The following is a 17,027-nucleotide window of genomic DNA, read 5'->3' as shown; positions in this document are numbered from 1 at the left end:
CGTTTAAATCAGAAGCAAGCACAAAACATAAGGCACCAAAGCAAGCTGTAATGGACGGAGGACTAATTTTGTGACCTTCGATGGTCATAATAATTGAACCGATTATAATAACACTACTTTAAAGAATTGTCTATTCAATGTTTTTTTCCATAAAATGTTATATAATTTGTATTGAAGTTCATTACTGTGAACATTAATGTTTTTGCTGACGTAACAATATCAATTGAGTTGTGGGGTTTTGAGAAACGAATAACGATAAGCTCTAGAGGGTAGTGGGGAAAGCATGAGAATTAGTGGAAGATCTGAAAGTTGAACAAATAAATCAATGAAGCAGATATTAATTTGCAGATGGGTGGGGTATGGTCGATGATGGATTAGGGAACAAGAAGCAAGAGAGTGGGGGGACTTTTTTGATTCATAATTTTTATTATTTATTCATAGAATCATAAGAGAGCGGGGAGACTCAAACCAAGGATAAACAGTATTTTTTTCATATTAATTAGGGATACGCTCTTTCTAGACGATTTTGTTCAAAATACTGTCGAACAGTAGATATAGACACTCTACCAAGTAAGAATTTGAATTTTGGTTCATCACATCAAAGGAGAATGATTTCTTCAACTTGGTTGGTATAATATTCTTTAGACTACTAAATAATAATTATGAAATTACAAATAATTCTTATTAATACATTTTTATCATAATTTGTAATACACTCTAACCGTAATTTTAATAAAAAAAAATTATTTATTCTTTAATAAGTGTCTTGAGGATATTAGACAGCAACACCCTTTAATATTAAAACTGTAATTAACTTTTGCTGGATCAAAACCATTGAAGATTCCGTAATTAGCTTTTGACGGTAATGTTTACTATAATTTGTTCAACTTTATACAACAGAAAGAAGCCAAACACTTGTTTATTTTATTTTTTTCTTATCTTTTATTATATGTACTTAGAGAAACTTACCTTGACAATATTTCAAATCAAAAGCTGTTATACACATTGTTTGGTTGATTATACTTTCTTTTTTTTAAAACCATATTATAAATGTGAAGCATTATTTTATAAAAAAAATTAATTAATTACTTTTAATAAAAAAATTATAATTATATTTTTTTATCTGCAACATCTACATTCGAGATCTTATTAAAAAAAATCTGAAGTTAGTTTTACTTGAAACAAAAATATGTTATAAAGTGGAAGCCCTTTCTTATTTTGAAGCTTGCAGGTCGCAAGTACCACCTCATGACAGCAACCCAACGTGCACATTACGCTATCATTGAATAAAACAGCTTCCAATAAAGATACACTCTGCTGATAAGGCCAAACCTCCACTACAGAGATGCTTCCTTGTTTTCAGTATATTATTATGTCAGTAAAACATAGATGCACCGTTAATACATTAGTAAGAGTATTGTTAATGTACATGTATTGTAAATATATATCTGTAAAGAAAAGGGGGAAACTTCACCACACTATTTTAAATACTTTTAATATTTTTGAATTTCCACTTTAATAATTAATATTAACTTATGGGAATTATGGAAATAAACATTTCAATTTAACAAATTTATTAGAATTGATGTGGTGATGGAAGTTTGAATAATTTTCACGAAACTTAGATTTAAATTTCATTGCAGCTATTATACAAAAACTGGTCCTGCCATGGGTAAAATATATAAAGCACTGAACTCAAATTTTTGTTTTAAAAACATGATATTCATTTAATAAAAGTAAAATAATAGCATTGAATATATTAAATTTTATACAAAAAAAAGTCCAAGACTCCTCCAAGTAGACATACTCAACCGCCCCTAAGGTACCACCTCTGCTTTAATTTCTGGACCATCGTAATTTATAATTAATAGCATAGTTTTAAAAACCGGACCGGTCATCGAACCGGTTAAGGTACTGGGTCAGTGGGTCAAAGGTTGAACCGGTGGGTCACTAGTTGAACCGCATGACTCGATTTTTATTTATTTTTATTAAAAAATATTTATATTAAATATATTTTATACTTATAAATTTTAATAAATTTATATCTTATTTTAAATTTCAATTTTTCTATCTTCTTTAAAATTATTTTTATTTTTATTTTATAAAAAAATACATAAAAAAATTACATGTTAAACGGTATATTAATACAAATTAAAAATATAAATAATATGTACATATATAATATGCTTGCAATTAATATCATAAAATAATATATGTAATATTTACATAGATATTACATTATTAAATATATAATTTAAAATTAATAATATACTATAAAAATTATTTAAGTTGTATATATTGCAAACAAATATATTAAAACAAGTAGTCATTTTTATATTTAATAAGACTCCTTGCTTTTTCATTAAGAGATTCAATTTTCATTATTATTTTTGTGATTTATGGTCCCTTAAAATTTTTTTAAAAAAAATAAGAAAAAAAAGTGGTTGAACCGGTTTGACCCACCGGTTCACCGGTTGAACCAGAAAATTGACCGGTTCAATCCGGTTTGAAACGGGTCGACTGCATAACCGATCCAACTTCAGATTCGGACCGGCTGGACCACCGGTTCCCGGTCCGACCGGCCGGGTCGGTCCGGGTTTTAAAACACTGATTAATAGCAATAATTAAATAAACAAATACTAAGAGTGAACCTTAAAGTGTTTAAATATAACAACAAAGTAAATACCGTGCAGAGGCTAATGATTCGCTGTATGTACTTTCCAAATTTCATGGTTTGATTGTTCGTCTGAGTTATGAATTGTAATGGAACACAATGTGGATAGCTTTGTTACTGTTACTTTTTATCCTCCCAGCTTTGAGGGCTGCACGTGACACCCATAACTCTTTTTCTTGTTGCCATTCGCTACGCTTCCTCTTCTATGGATATTGCTATCCAATGAAATAAATGAGTGACCCAGAAAAAGTTTCCTCATAGCACGGTAATAACCCTTCATTAGAATTTGTTAAGCAACATAAGTTTGGATTTTTCCTCTCTTAAATTTGTACCCAAAAAGGAAAGTCAGAGTTGAAGGTGGTGATGATGCAGATCGTGATCAGAAGCCGTAAAAGCTGCGTATTGCTATTTTTGGGTGCAATCATCAATTCTGTATTTACCAATTTAGAAACCAATCCATTCTTTAATAGTAGCAATATTATAATATATTATTATAATGATTGAATAATAATAAATATAAGTAAGCTCCATAAAGAAAGAGAGAGAGAGAGAGTAGTATTAAATTATTATATCATTGCTATTATGGCATGGCAGTATCTACTGTGTCTCAGTTGTAACTGCTGAGTTCTGTTCTGTCTAAGTCGTGAGCTTGGAGGGGTTCCTACTTTCAAGTTTCAACTTTTGCCGAGTTCCAATCCCAAAGATTTTGTGCTTCATCACAATCAGTCATATAGATGCAGCTGTAACAAAAAGTGGCAAGCTGGGATTTTTATTCCCAAGCTGCTTCTGCTTCTGTTAAAACCTTCTCTCTGTTCATTGGTTGGAATCAGAATTTTCCTTGCAAGGTGGGTTTCTCTTTCTGCATTTTCTTTCTCCTCAATTTAGCTGATTCTTTCTTCTTTTGGGTAGGTTTGATTACCAGTACCCCTTATCCACATGAATTTGCTTTTCTTAACGTTTCTGATGTATGTTTCTGTGTGTACTCCTTTTTGGAAAGGAAAATTCTTGTAAACCGTACTCTGGATATTGTTTCTGTCGTTTCCGGGTCAATTGAGGTTCCGTACCAATCACTGTTCCTGAAAATTAAAGTGGGAAAAAAGAAAAGAAAATTGCAAAAAAAAAAAAAAAAAAAACTAGTTTTATGCTTTGCTGAGTGAAGTGTATAGCATGAGTTCCTCTGGGCTGGGTGGATTGTCATCATTTCTTACCATATGCATCCAGTGATAAAAGGTTCTTAATATTATTGTTATTTGAACTTTGGATATAGTTTGTAGTAAAATAGGATATGATTGGATCATTAAGCATCATATTACTTACAGAAGAATTTCAAAGTTCTGTCAATGTGTTGAAAAGTTCACTTTGTCTTGAATATTATCACACTAAGGATGATTGATGACATTTGACTAGGTCTATAGTAGCTTTGCATATGTATCAGAACAGATTCCATTCTTGCAAGAGATTAACTTGGTGACTGTGATTCCAAGTGCAGTAGAGGTGACAATGTCCTCCTCAAGGCCTAGCCAATCATCCAGCAACAATTCTGGCAGATCATCAAGGCACAGTGCTAGGGTTATTGCTCAGACAACTTTAGATGCAAAACTGCATGCAACTTTCGAGGAATCAGGTAGCTCTTTTGACTACTCCAATTCTGTGAGATTGTCTCCTGGTACAGGCACTGCCAGTGGAGACAATCAACCAAGGTCTGATAAAGTAACAACTGCTTATCTTCATCAGATTCAGAAAAGCAAGCTTATCCAGCCATTTGGGTGCTTGCTAGCATTAGATGAGAAAACATGTAAGGTCATTGCTTACAGTGAGAATGCACCTGAAATGCTCACTATGGTTAGTCATGCTGTGCCAAGTGTTGGAGACCACCCTGCCCTTGGCATTGGCACTGACATAAGAACTATTTTCACTGCCCCAAGTGCTGCAGCTATTCAGAAGGCACTAGGTTTTGGAGAGGTTTCACTTCTTAACCCCATTCTAGTCCATTGCAAGACCTCTGGGAAGCCCTTTTATGCAATTGTCCATCGTGTTACCGGAAGCGTTATCATTGATTTTGAGCCTGTCAAGCCTCATGAAGTTCCCATGACTGCAGCAGGTGCCCTGCAATCCTACAAGCTTGCAGCAAAAGCAATAACTAGGTTGCAATCTTTGCCTAGTGGGAGCTTGGAAACACTGTGTGACACAATGGTTCAAGAAGTTTTTGAACTCACAGGCTATGACAGGGTAATGGCTTATAAATTTCATGATGATGATCACGGTGAAGTGATTGCTGAGGTGAAAAGGCCAGGCCTAGAGCCATATCTGGGGTTGCACTACCCAGCCACTGATATTCCCCAAGTTACACGCTTTTTGTTTATGAAGAATAAGGTGCGTATGATAGTTGATTGTCGTGCAAAGCATGTTAAGGTGCTTCAGGACAAAAAGATTCCATTTGATTTAACCTTGTGTGGATCAACCTTGAGGGCTGCTCACAGTTGCCACTTGCAATACATGGAGAATATGAAATCTAGTGCTTCCTTGGTTATGGCAGTTGTGGTCAATGACAATGATGAAGATGGGGATAGTGGCTCTGATGCTGTTCAGCCACAGAAGAGAAAGAGACTCTGGGGTTTAGTGGTTTGCCATCACACTACTCCCAGGTTTGTTCCTTTCCCTCTTAGGTATGCTTGTGAATTCCTGGCTCAAGTATTTGCCATCCATGTGAACAAAGAACTTGAGATAGAGTATCAGATTGTTGAGAAGAACATCCTGAGGACTCAAACACTCTTGTGTGACATGCTGATGCGAGATGCGCCCCTAGGCATAGTGTCACAGAGTCCTAACATAATGGATCTTGTTAAGTGTGATGGAGCAGCCTTGTTGTACAAAAACAAGGTATGGAGATTAGGGGTAACACCAAGTGAATCTCAGATAAGAGAGATAGCATTGTGGCTCTCTGAGTTCCATAGGGATTCCACAGGTTTGAGTACAGATAGCTTGTCTGATGCAGGCTTCCCAGGGGCTGCTGCACTTGGTGATATTGCTTGTGGAATGGCAGCTGTCAGAATAGCTTCCAAAGATATAGTGTTCTGGTTTCGGTCTCGCACTGCGGCTGAAATCCGATGGGGTGGTGCAAAGCATGAGCCTGGTGAAAAGGATGATGGTAGGAGGATGCATCCAAGATCATCATTCAAGGCTTTCCTTGAAGTTGTGAAGACTAGGAGCTTGCCCTGGAAGGACTATGAAATGGATGCCATTCATTCATTGCAGTTAATTTTGAGAAATGCATTCAAAGAGACAGAGAGTATGGAGATAAGCACATATGCTATCAATACAAGACTAGGTGATTTGAAGATTGAAGGGATGCAAGAGCTGGAAGCAGTGACAAGTGAGATGGTGAGGTTAATTGAAACAGCAACGGTGCCAATTCTGGCAGTTGATGTTAATGGGATGGTCAATGGATGGAATACAAAAATTGCTGAGTTGACAGGTCTTCCAGTTGAGAAAGCTATTGGGAAGCATTTACTCATGCTTGTTGAGGATTTTTCTGTAGATAGAGTCAAGAAGATGTTGGACATGGCACTCCAGGGTATGCTTTTTTCATTTCCCCATCTTATTCTTATACTAGATCTTTATCATGTTTGGGTGCAAGTTTAAAGGAACTTTTAATAACTTCTCTGTCAGAAAAAACCCTTTTATTTCCAATAAAAAAAGCTCTGAAAAGCCCTTCTGAGCGTATCCAAACAAGCTCCTTATGTTTTTTTAAGTCTTGGCATTCATAAGGAAACTTTGAAACTAGTATAACTATTTAAATGTGAGGATGTCATGTTCCCTACAACCTCCATAAATAGTGTGTTAATGAAGAATAATTGCTTCCAAGTTTTATTCAATTTTAAAAGGAATAAGACATTACAAAAAAAAATACTTTTTCCCAGATTTCAATATTTTTAATCAACTAAACTGTTGTGCTACAATGTGATTAGGTGAGGAAGAGAAAAATGTCCAATTTGAGATCAAAACACATGACTTGAAGATTGATTCTGGTCCTATAAGCTTGGTCGTTAATGCTTGTGCAAGCAGGGATCTTCAAGACAATGTTGTGGGTGTTTGTTTCGTGGCACAAGATATAACTGCTCAGAAGACAGTGATGGACAAATTCACCCGAATTGAAGGTGATTACAAGGCAATTGTACAGAATCCAAATCCATTGATCCCTCCAATATTTGGTACAGATGAATTTGGCTGGTGTTGTGAATGGAACTCAGCTATGATAAAATTAACTGGATGGAAACGAGAAGAGGTGATGGATAAAATGCTTTTAGGAGAGGTTTTTGGGACCCAAATAGCTTCTTGTCGTCTAAGGAACCAAGAAGCTGTTGTTAATTTTAGCATTGTACTTAACAAAGCCATGGCTGGTTTGGAAACAGAGAAGGTTCCCTTTGGTTTCTATACTCGTGAGGGGAAGTATGTAGAATGTCTTCTTTCTGTGAGTAAGAAATTGGATGCAGAGGGCGTAGTTACTGGGGTATTCTGCTTCTTGCAATTAGCTAGTCCAGAACTGCAACAGGCGTTACACATTCAGCACCTATCTGAACAAACTGCATTGAAGAGACTGAAAGATTTAACTTATTTGAAGAGGCAAATCCGGAATCCTCTATATGGGATTATATTCACCCGAAAATTGTTAGAGGGTACTGAGTTGGGAGCTGAACAAAATCAATTTCTGCAAACGGGCACTAGGTGTCAACACCAGCTCAGTAAAATTCTGGATGACTCAGATCTTGACAGCATCATTGATGGGTATGATATCTCTTTAATGTCGTACTTCTAATTTTTAGTCCTCTAACAAGTGCTCCTATTCTTAACCACACCTAATATTTAGATTTTAGAGTCATATAGAAACTATAGTCAAATATTCTAGGTCATGATAATTTTGCCTAGAAATTTGAATATGCTTTAGCAGTTAAAATTTGACTTTTGTTAGTCTTCTGTCATAAAAGAAAATATTGGGATAATAATTTATAAAAATAACCTTCATAAAATATCCCCTCAAACAAATACCATAAAATAACCATATTAGAAAAGGTTCATTGTGTCCTACTCTATGTGAATACTTTGTGTATCTCCTTAATTTCAGGAATCTGATTTTTTATAACTAGCATTCTTTTTCAGCGAAACCATAGATCTTTGTGTACTACTAGCCACCCTTTTGTCTTGCATAATTTGATTCAGTTTATACATACCTTGATTTTCTGTTTGTTCAACAGTTACCTGGATTTGGAGATGGTTGAATTTACTATGCATGAAGTTTTGGTTGCCTCCCTAAGTCAAGTGATGACAAAGAGTAATGCAAAGGGTATCCCTGTAGTCAACCATGTTGAAGATCATATTACAACAGAAACCTTATATGGTGATAGTCTCAGGCTTCAGCAGGTCTTAGCTGACTTTTTATCGATTTCCATCGATTTCACACCAAGCGGAGGTCAGGTTGTTGTAGCAGCCTCATTAACCAAACAGCAGTTAGGGAAACTAGTCCATCTCGCTTATTTGGAACTCAGGTAATTAACTCTTCCAAACTCAGATTACATTTGAAACTTCAGTTACACCGTGCTTGGGAGAGTGGATTTGAGTGAATTTGTGTAGAATTGTGAGTGGATCCCACCAATTAAAAGTTACCTTCTATGATGGAGGATTGTTGTGGAATTTACTCAAAATATAAATATAACTCTTAAATTTATTCAACTTTTATTTGTAAATATAAATAGAAAAACAAAATGATAATTATATATATTATTTATTTATACATAAAAATCTAACTATAAAAAATAATTTTAAAATATTAATTTTTTTTATTTTTAATCTAATTTCACTCTAATTAATTACAAATTCTATTTTATTTTCTATTAAATCAATTCTCACTTATTTTTTTTTCATTCTCTTCAATTATTTTCCCTCTCCCAAGCACATCCTTAAAGAATCAAAGTGGAAAATTACTATGCATGTTGTGACGTTTTTTAGACTAGACTCCTGTTGTGGGGCAGAACATTCCAAGGAACACAAAGTTGCTATGCTGTCTTGAGATTATATATAAGCAATTTGCCTTTGTTCTTCTTTGCAGCATAACACATGATGGTTTTGGGGTTCCAGAAACATTGCTGAACCAGATGTTTGGACGTGATGGAAATGAATCTGAAGAGGGTATTAGCATGCTGATTAGCAGAAAACTGCTAAAGCTGATGAATGGAGACGTACGTTATATAAGAGAAGCGGGAAAATCATCTTTCATCTTAACTGTTGAACTTGCCGTAGCCCATAATTCCAGGGCTTGAAACTGGAAATAAAATCAAACCACCTTTTTTGTACATCAGAATGTGAAGGAAGCGACAAATTTGCATTCCTTGTTCAATATTTAACTCTATTTTTTCTTTCTTTTTTTTCTGGGCACGTTTCTGTACCTTCATGCAAGGTGTTGTAGATATGTATAACTAACTATTCACACACTCTATTGACCTGTTCTCATCTACAGGCTACAGCAATTATGCTTCATTTGCAACGAAATGAAACATAGGAACTAACTAAACTAGGAGCATGTTAAATGACATTTGTTTTCTACCTGTTGGATTTAGGTTTCAATTTTTTATGATTTATTTTCTTCTGAATTACATATATGAGAAACAATTTTAAGTGTAAAACCTGAAAGGCCCAGTTGCTTGGTTTCTCGGATGATCCATAATTGGATAGTCCAGAATCCAGATCCTCTTAAGCGTTAAGCCTATACAAGAAGCATTTGCTTGCTTTAGCGGGATGATCCATGTTTGAATTGTCCAATTTCTATTTTCAAAATATATTCTAAAATCAAATAAATAAGTTTTTATTAATCCTTCGTATTAAAAAATATATTTTCCTTATAATAAAATCACTGTAGTAGGGCTCTTGACAAACAACAACAAAAGGTTTTATCCTTTTTTTTAGTAAATCGGTTTTGTATTCGGAGAACAGCTATGAGATTAAATTAGTTGGCCTCGAGGGAATATGGCAGATTAATTTGGGTGGGTACTCTGACATTAGATAGTTTAATTATTTTGTAATTTGCACCTTCTAGAGGGATGTGGATGGCTAGTTTATGACCTTATAGTATATAATTAACCCTGACCCATACTTTGGTTACCAGCTTTGTTCCTTTTTCAAAGATAATTGGCGGAGTGAAAGCGATAACGGATCTTAAACAATACAATATCCCCTTCCACTATGGCTGTTTGCCATTTTATTTGCTGTAATAAATAAATAGTTCACATGGTTTAAATAACTTACATAGATTGCTGATACTATAATATTAAAAACGAGAGAGATAACATTAACTGTTTTAAAATGACATTACTTTTTTAGTAATTGTATTTTTACACAACAAACAAAAGAAGTGTGATATAAAATACATTGTGAAATATAAAAATATTGTGTGAAGGAGCTCAATCCCTAATCTATTGTATGAAAAAAATAATTATTATGAGAAATAATAGATTCACACTTTGAAGGGAGAACAATATGCAAGGTTGTAGAGCATATGTAAGAAGTCAACATCCGACACAACCATCACATTTCAAATTCCAACTATCAAACAAATGCTCTTATTCCAAATCCTTTATGATCAGTTCCCAACAAGAATTGTAAAGCAACAAAGGTAGCAAGGTAAAAGAAGAAAGACAAAGACATAACAATTAACAACCACATACATGAATTATCATTTCTTTGGTGCAAGCTTAGACTTAATTTTCTCAACCTCCTTGGTATCAATCTGGAATGCCTTGGTCAGAACATTATCTGGAACAGGTGGTGTTGCTGTAAACAAGGTGAGAGCAATGGACTGTGTGCCTGGCAATTGGCTATTGAAGGCTGCAATGACCGTAGCAGGTTCATAGCCATTGTTCTTTTGGAAGTGAACTAGGCCTTTTGGGAACACAAATATCTCACCCTTTGTGATGCTCTTTGATATCAGCACATTGCCTGTGGTGATGAACCCCACATCGAGTGTGCCTTCAAGCACGAACACAATCTCTGTGGCACGTGGGTGCGTGTGAGGTGGGTTTAGGCCACCTGGGGCATAGTCAATGCGTGACAAAGACACACCAAGGGTGTTCAATCCTGGGATTTTCTCAACGTTGGCTCCAGTCACTATGGAACCATAGGTGTTGTTTGTGGCACCAGGTTTTGCTAATATGGCTGAGAAGAAATCACTTGCATTCACCTTGGAAGCATCTTTGCAGGTGAATCCATTCACTTTAACAGCTGTTATGTTACCATCACAACACAACCACAATCAGAATTGCACAAAAAAAAAAAAAAAAAAAAAAAAAAAAAAAAAGACAATAGATACATATATGTAGGTATGATTTCTGATTAGTTTAAAGGTTAGAACTTTTACAATGATACTGCATGCCTACTAATTATGTACGAATTAAAAGTTTGGTACTACAAAAATATGCAATGATTTCTGGGATTTGGTGATGGGTTGTTTATTTTAATTGAAGAGGAGTCAGGACAGTGTTTCATTTACAGCCATACATATATGATTAAACTTTTGAGTGATTAAAAAGCAAAATTAAAGTAGTTGGTAGGCGTAAGAGGGTGAGTTGGAAGGAAAAAAAGAATGAAATGTAATGATTGAGGAGAAAAGTGAATAGAAGATGACAAGAAAAGAGAAAAGAGAAAAGAGAACCTGAGGCAGGGTCTGCAACACAGAGGTCTTGAAGAGGATCAGGATCTGATGCTGTGGCGGTGGTTAACATTAACAACACCAAAGGAAGAGTCAACAGAAACAGCTTCATGTTAAGCTGCAGTAGGATGTAGAAAAGTTGGGAATGAAAGTGCGGAGAAGCCAACAAGTGGACAAAAGAGAAGAAAATTATGTTTGAATTGTTTGTATGAGTTGGAAGGAGGTGATGGGGTTGCGGTATTTATAACAAGAGGTAGAGTAGATAGAGAAGAAAACTTAGATAGATAAGAACATGTATTATGTATCAAGTGATATGATAGGTTGAATAAATGGCGCGCGTGTGAGTAAACGCATGCAACATGCCATAAAACAAAGAAACAGACCTGTGTTTTGGTTTGGGCCTTTTGTAAGCCATGTGTTATGACCCCACTATTGCAATTTCATCTGCATAAGTTATTTTCTAAAATGATAGTTTAATTGAGATGGCGTTTACTTTAAATGAGATGCTTACATTACTTGCTCATGACGAGAAGACTATTCCATTTCCATTCCGTCTTCTACGATATCACCCGCCTCATATGGCCCTAATTTCATTCTCTATTATAGATCATCTCCCAGAACAAAAAAATATTGCTTTTTATTTATTTATTAAATATAATTTACTATTTCAAAAATTAAAAATTAAACTGATTTCTTCCTTATATAATATTATTTGCATATTTATTAAATATTATATATAATTAAATTTAATAAATTTAAAGTTATTAAATATTTATTAAATAATTACTTTTCATATCAATTCAAAATATCACATTTGTCATCATACTATATTCAATATCCATTAATACATTCAAAATTAAAAAATTATGCATAATTATCTTATTTATATCAAATAATAAATGTATTACTTAATTAAATTATGCTCCAGAAATAATCTAATTATCTCAATTTAAAATTATTTTAATATTTTTATTTTGTTAACCATGTCTACACTAAACTAACTAGAGTTAAAGCATGAATGGATATAAGGTTGAAACGTTTTTTAAAACTTCTCTATTGAAAATCAAGAATACTTTTCGGTAAAAAAATTTAAAAATATTTTTAAATTTATATCTAAATAAATTTTTAATAATAAATTTTTTTAAAAAATAGTAAAAAATGTCAAGGATCTAGTGACGATCATTTTTCTTTTTGTTTGGAAGAACTAAAAAAAGATAGTGTTATATTTTTAAGGACTTAAAACATATTTATATTATTATTTATTGTATATATTAATTATTATATGTTTAAATATGTTTTTAGACTCTTAAATTTAAGATAAATGTATTTTTGATCTCTAAAATTTAAAATAATTACTTTTATCCTTGTAATTTTTAAAAATTATTTTTTAATCTCTCAAATCACTAATAACATATCTATGACAGATTGAAATAATTATGCAACATCAATAGGATTTAATGTGATATTTTCATTAATAAAAATACCCGCGGTATATAGATTTTATGTGATAATATTTAACAAATTTTCTAACAATATTTAAATAAAAGAACTAAAACAATATTTTTTAAAAATTACAAAATCTAAAAAAATAATTTTAAATTTGAGAAACTAAAATAAATTTATCTTAAATTTGAGGGAATAAAAACATATTTTAATTCATTATTACAATTTTAAAACAAAGTAATTTTTTATATAAATTATTTTTTATTTAGTAAATATTATATATATATATATATATATATATATATATATATATATATATATATATATAACTTTGATAATACTCTATTATTATATTCATTAAATATAACTATTTTCATATCAATTGATTTTTTTATCTGTCATTACAAAACTAGAACTGTATTTTAGAAAATCAATAGAAAGGATACATCGTTCGAATAAAATAAATTAATCCCTCAGACTTAGCATGTAATATTAACAAATATATGTGTTATTAAATTACGTGATAATTGGTAAATGAGTACATATTTATGCATATTATTAAATTATGGTAACAGACATCGAAACTTGTTAACCATGACATCCACCAAAAGAAAAACTATTGTATAATAATTGTACGTAATACATATATAAAAAGATTAATATTTTTGAACTTATATAATATTGTAGTAATTAAGTGGTTTGGGTTGAGATGGTAGACGTTGACATATGGTTGGTACTTGGTAATGAAACACTGAATAAAACAAGTAGCACTTGAATCGTTTTGAATATTAAAAGGTTATCCAGAAACGCATATACAGAAGCATCGATCGATGATAGCAGAAAGAGTGGATGAAGGGGCTAAATGATAAGATTGTGAAACATGAATGGATCGTCTGAAAGACTTTGGTTCCTGAAATATAAAAAGAGAGGGGCATGGCATCTATGATCTTGCATGTAAAGAAAAGAATTAATGGTACACGTTAGGTGCTGTGCCTGTGGGGACGTGGGAATACTTGAGTCTCTGCTAAGGGAAGATAGAGACACAAACCATCCTCCAAATTCAAACCTACCCTAATTACACATCTATTACTATTATTTCTCTTTTCTCTCTTTCTAATTCACTTTTCCTTCGTACCATGTTAATGACTAAGCCATCAAGTTAAGACACAAGGATTCAATAAAACCCAACTAGATATAGATTGAAATTAACTCCATCATTTTGCATAATCGAAAATAAATACAGAAAAAACTCAACAATATATAATTACAGAGAAAACAACATAAAGAATAATCATTGAAGAATCTAAAAATATTTTTTTTTTACAAAAATAGTTTATATTTAGATAAAACACGACTTTATATAAAATTAAAGTCAATTATCAATTAGAATTACAAAATTTTTATCTCATCCTAATATAAGTTCACATAAAAACATATAAAATATGAAGGGAAAAAAAACTGAGAATAAAAGGATTTAATTACTTTGCAGGACGTTATAAAACACTTTAATACTATCTATTGTGGGCATATATAATTTATATATATATATAAATTGATGGGTGTATGTTTATCTCATTTGCTCTATTTCCTTGACCTACTAAATTAAATATTCCGGACTTTTGAAGATGACATCATTACTTTCCTTATGGATGAGAGAAGCTAGCAATAGCAAGTAGGAATAGGAAGCTTACCACGTCAAGAAGGGGAACCATTTGCCCTCCTTGCTCATCTAACCAAACAATATAATATGCATTCTTTTTACATTGTATTTGATTGGGGTGAATTGACGCTTGTTATTTTACTCTTCTCTTATTATAGTATTATTTATTTCATATAGAATTCTTCCTCTTATTTCTCTTTCACTTGTAGAGTTAGATGTAACAAAATAAATATAATTTAATAGTAACCGAAGTAATTTTCACTTTTGGATTAATATGTATTAATTTTCGGTTTAATCTAACCAAATTTACATTTAACTCAACTCAATATTCTTATTAGCTCACAAATACATTTAACTCCATTCAATATTCTTATTAGCTCAGCATTTGTGCATTGAAATGTGCAAAATTTCTATTCAGCACCATTTAAATAGGGTTTTAAACACATCCTAAATTGTAAAGATGAGAAAAACATTAAATTCGAGTGGTTTAATGTTGAAATTAATAAAAATTAGTTTTGAACAATTATTGAAAAATAAAATAATTGATTTTATTTAAACAAATTCATCATCAATTTTTATTATGTACAAAAACTAATCAAATAAACAACAGTAACAATATTACGATCGAGTGAGATCAGTCTCTAATATGAAAAATTAAAATTAGATAATACATGTAACAAGAAAAATAAATTCCTACATTTTTTATTCCCAACCAATCAATACTGTTAAAACTTCTTTTGTTGATCACATCATAACTAGCAAGTAAGTAGTATGATTTACGGGCATTTATAAATACTTGTAAAATGTTAAAAGTAGATTTAATCAATGTAAATTATTTTAGTATATTCCATTAGAGTAATCAATGTTATTTAAAAGATAAATATTAATTAAAATAGTTTAGAAAACTAAATATATCCTTTAATTTTGAGAAAAATATTGTTTAATTCGATGTATATGATAGCATTATCGTACTCCTATCTAAATACCCTGGATTTGTCCTGCTTGTAATGTAGGATACAAGGTACACCAAAGAATAACTTGTCAGAAAACGAGAAGTAGACCAACCACTCCATAAATTGGGCCCAGAAAAACTGCTTTTTAGAAGTAAGAAAAAAATGCTGTAAAGTCCAAAATAATACGAGAACTAGACCAAACCACTCTCGGCTTTTGGGTTTCCACTTGGTTGTTAAATTTTCTTTGGCTCACATGCCGTTAATCAGATACCCCCCACACCAGAGTAGGGTAGGGTGCCTCCTATTTACAAACCAAATAAAATAAATAAAATAAATAAAAGTTGATGTAGATGCAGAAAGGCTATTAGATTTCTGTTTATATATATATATATTATAAAATGGACATATAATATTAAAAAATATCATAATCTGAATATAATAAGCGGTCTTTAATTCAAGGGATTGGTTGCGTTGGGGTTACAGATAATTGGTCAAAATATATTTGGGCCTAGCCCAATAGAATCCATCCGAGCTGGGCTTAATGATAGGAAAAGAGGGCTGATGATAAACACACCTCCACTCTCGTATAAATACATTCCCTTTTTAAAAAAATATATATAAAATGTCTAAATTACCCTTTAAAAAAAATAAAATTCCTAAATTTACACCTCCCTTCCCCGCACCCCCCTTCCCCGCACCCCACACTCCACACCCCTCTTCTTCCCAAAGTCTTTTTCCACTCAATGTCATTAAGTAATATACTTTTACACTCATTCTGAATAGAAAAAAGGACTAGCCCCACCATAACCAGCATAAGAAAGGCTCTTTTACAATCATTAGCATTCCGGAAAGTACTTTTACAGTCATTAGCATTCCGGAAAGTACTTTCCGGAATAATAAAATTATTGTTCATATAATTCCGAAAAGAACTTTCCGTAATAGTAACTTTAATATTATGGAAAATACTTTCCGGAATTATGTAACAAAACATTTCCGGAATAAGAATTTAATATTATGGAAAGTATTTTACGGAACATTTTTATATAATTCCGGAAAGAACTTTCCGTAACAGTAAGAAGAAGAAGAAGAGGAGTGCTAGAAAGAGAAAGAAGAGGGGTGTGCGAGGTGCGGGAAAAAAAAGAAGAAGAAGAGGAGTGTCACAAAGAGAAAGAAGAGGGGTGCGCAATGTCATCAGGTGGTCTTGTAAGAGAAAGACTCTTACTTGTTCTATGGAAAGAAACACTAGTACAAAAATGACTTTTAAAATCGGAGTTTTAAAATCAGTCATAAAGTAGCCATTTTAAAAGTGACGCGGTGGCCTGTACTGCAACAGAACGACCCGTACTGCAAGCAGCACGGCCTGTACTGCAAGCAGCACGACCTGTACTGCTTGCAGAACGGGTCGTACTCCTTGCAGAACGGGCCGTTCTGGTGTCGTCCAGACTAAAGTTTACATGCTTATACAGGATAAGAGGGTGCGGGGAAGGGAGGTGTAAATTTAGAAATTTCATTTTTTTTAAAGGATAATTTAGACATTTTATATATTTTTTTTAAAAAAGGGGGTGTGTTAATACGAGAGTGGAGGTGTGTTTAACATCTGCC

General features: G+C 32.7%; 2 protein-coding genes across 3 annotated transcripts; one reads left to right on the top strand and one right to left on the bottom strand.

The window, feature by feature from the left end:
• The first annotated feature begins 2,697 nt into the window (after positions 1-2,697).
• Positions 2,698-9,284, top strand: LOC109795716 (phytochrome A-2). 2 transcript variants are annotated; one of them, XM_020355232.3, is made up of 5 exons: positions 2,698-3,519; positions 4,164-6,248; positions 6,643-7,459; positions 7,927-8,217; positions 8,807-9,065. In XM_020355232.3, exons 2-5 carry the CDS (start codon positions 4,175-4,177, stop codon positions 8,835-8,837), a joined length of 3,213 nt encoding a protein of 1,070 aa, XP_020210821.1. In that variant the 5' UTR covers positions 2,698-3,519; positions 4,164-4,174; the 3' UTR covers positions 8,838-9,065. The 2 variants fall into 2 exon arrangements, with proteins under 2 accessions (XP_020210821.1, XP_020210820.1); XM_020355231.3 differs by having other exon boundaries at positions 2,703-3,519; positions 8,778-9,284.
• Positions 9,285-10,223: 939 nt separating this feature from the next.
• On the bottom strand, positions 10,224-11,624 carry LOC109795718 (rhicadhesin receptor). Its single transcript, XM_020355233.3, has 2 exons — positions 11,373-11,624; positions 10,224-10,942 (listed from the first exon to the last, which is right to left on the bottom strand). Exons 1-2 carry the CDS (start codon positions 11,479-11,481, stop codon positions 10,398-10,400), a joined length of 654 nt encoding a protein of 217 aa, XP_020210822.1. The 5' UTR covers positions 11,482-11,624; the 3' UTR covers positions 10,224-10,397.
• Between the last annotated feature and the right edge of the window lie 5,403 nt (positions 11,625-17,027).

This window comes from Cajanus cajan, chromosome 6 (genome assembly GCF_000230855.2).
Source record: "Cajanus cajan strain Asha chromosome 6, NIPB_CcT2T_4, whole genome shotgun sequence".
In the NCBI taxonomy this organism is placed as follows: domain Eukaryota; kingdom Viridiplantae; phylum Streptophyta; class Magnoliopsida; order Fabales; family Fabaceae; genus Cajanus; species Cajanus cajan.
This window is presented reverse-complemented; position numbering and strand designations above follow the sequence as displayed.

Excerpts from the sequence above, each read along its gene's own strand:
- LOC109795716 (XM_020355231.3), top strand. The coding sequence starts at position 4,175 with ATGTCCTCCTCAAGGCCTAGCCAATCATCCAGCAACAATTCTGGCAGA. Across the intron at positions 6,249-6,642 it reads GTTGGACATGGCACTCCAGG|GTGAGGAAGAGAAAAATGTC; the intron begins GTATGCTTTTTT and ends CAATGTGATTAG. Across the intron at positions 7,460-7,926 it reads CTTGACAGCATCATTGATGG|TTACCTGGATTTGGAGATGG; the intron begins GTATGATATCTC and ends TTTGTTCAACAG.
- LOC109795718 (XM_020355233.3), bottom strand. The coding sequence starts at position 11,481 with ATGAAGCTGTTTCTGTTGACTCTTCCTTTGGTGTTGTTAATGTTAACC. Across the intron at positions 10,943-11,372 it reads TGTTGCAGACCCTGCCTCAG|CTGTTAAAGTGAATGGATTC; the intron begins GTTCTCTTTTCT and ends GTAACATAACAG.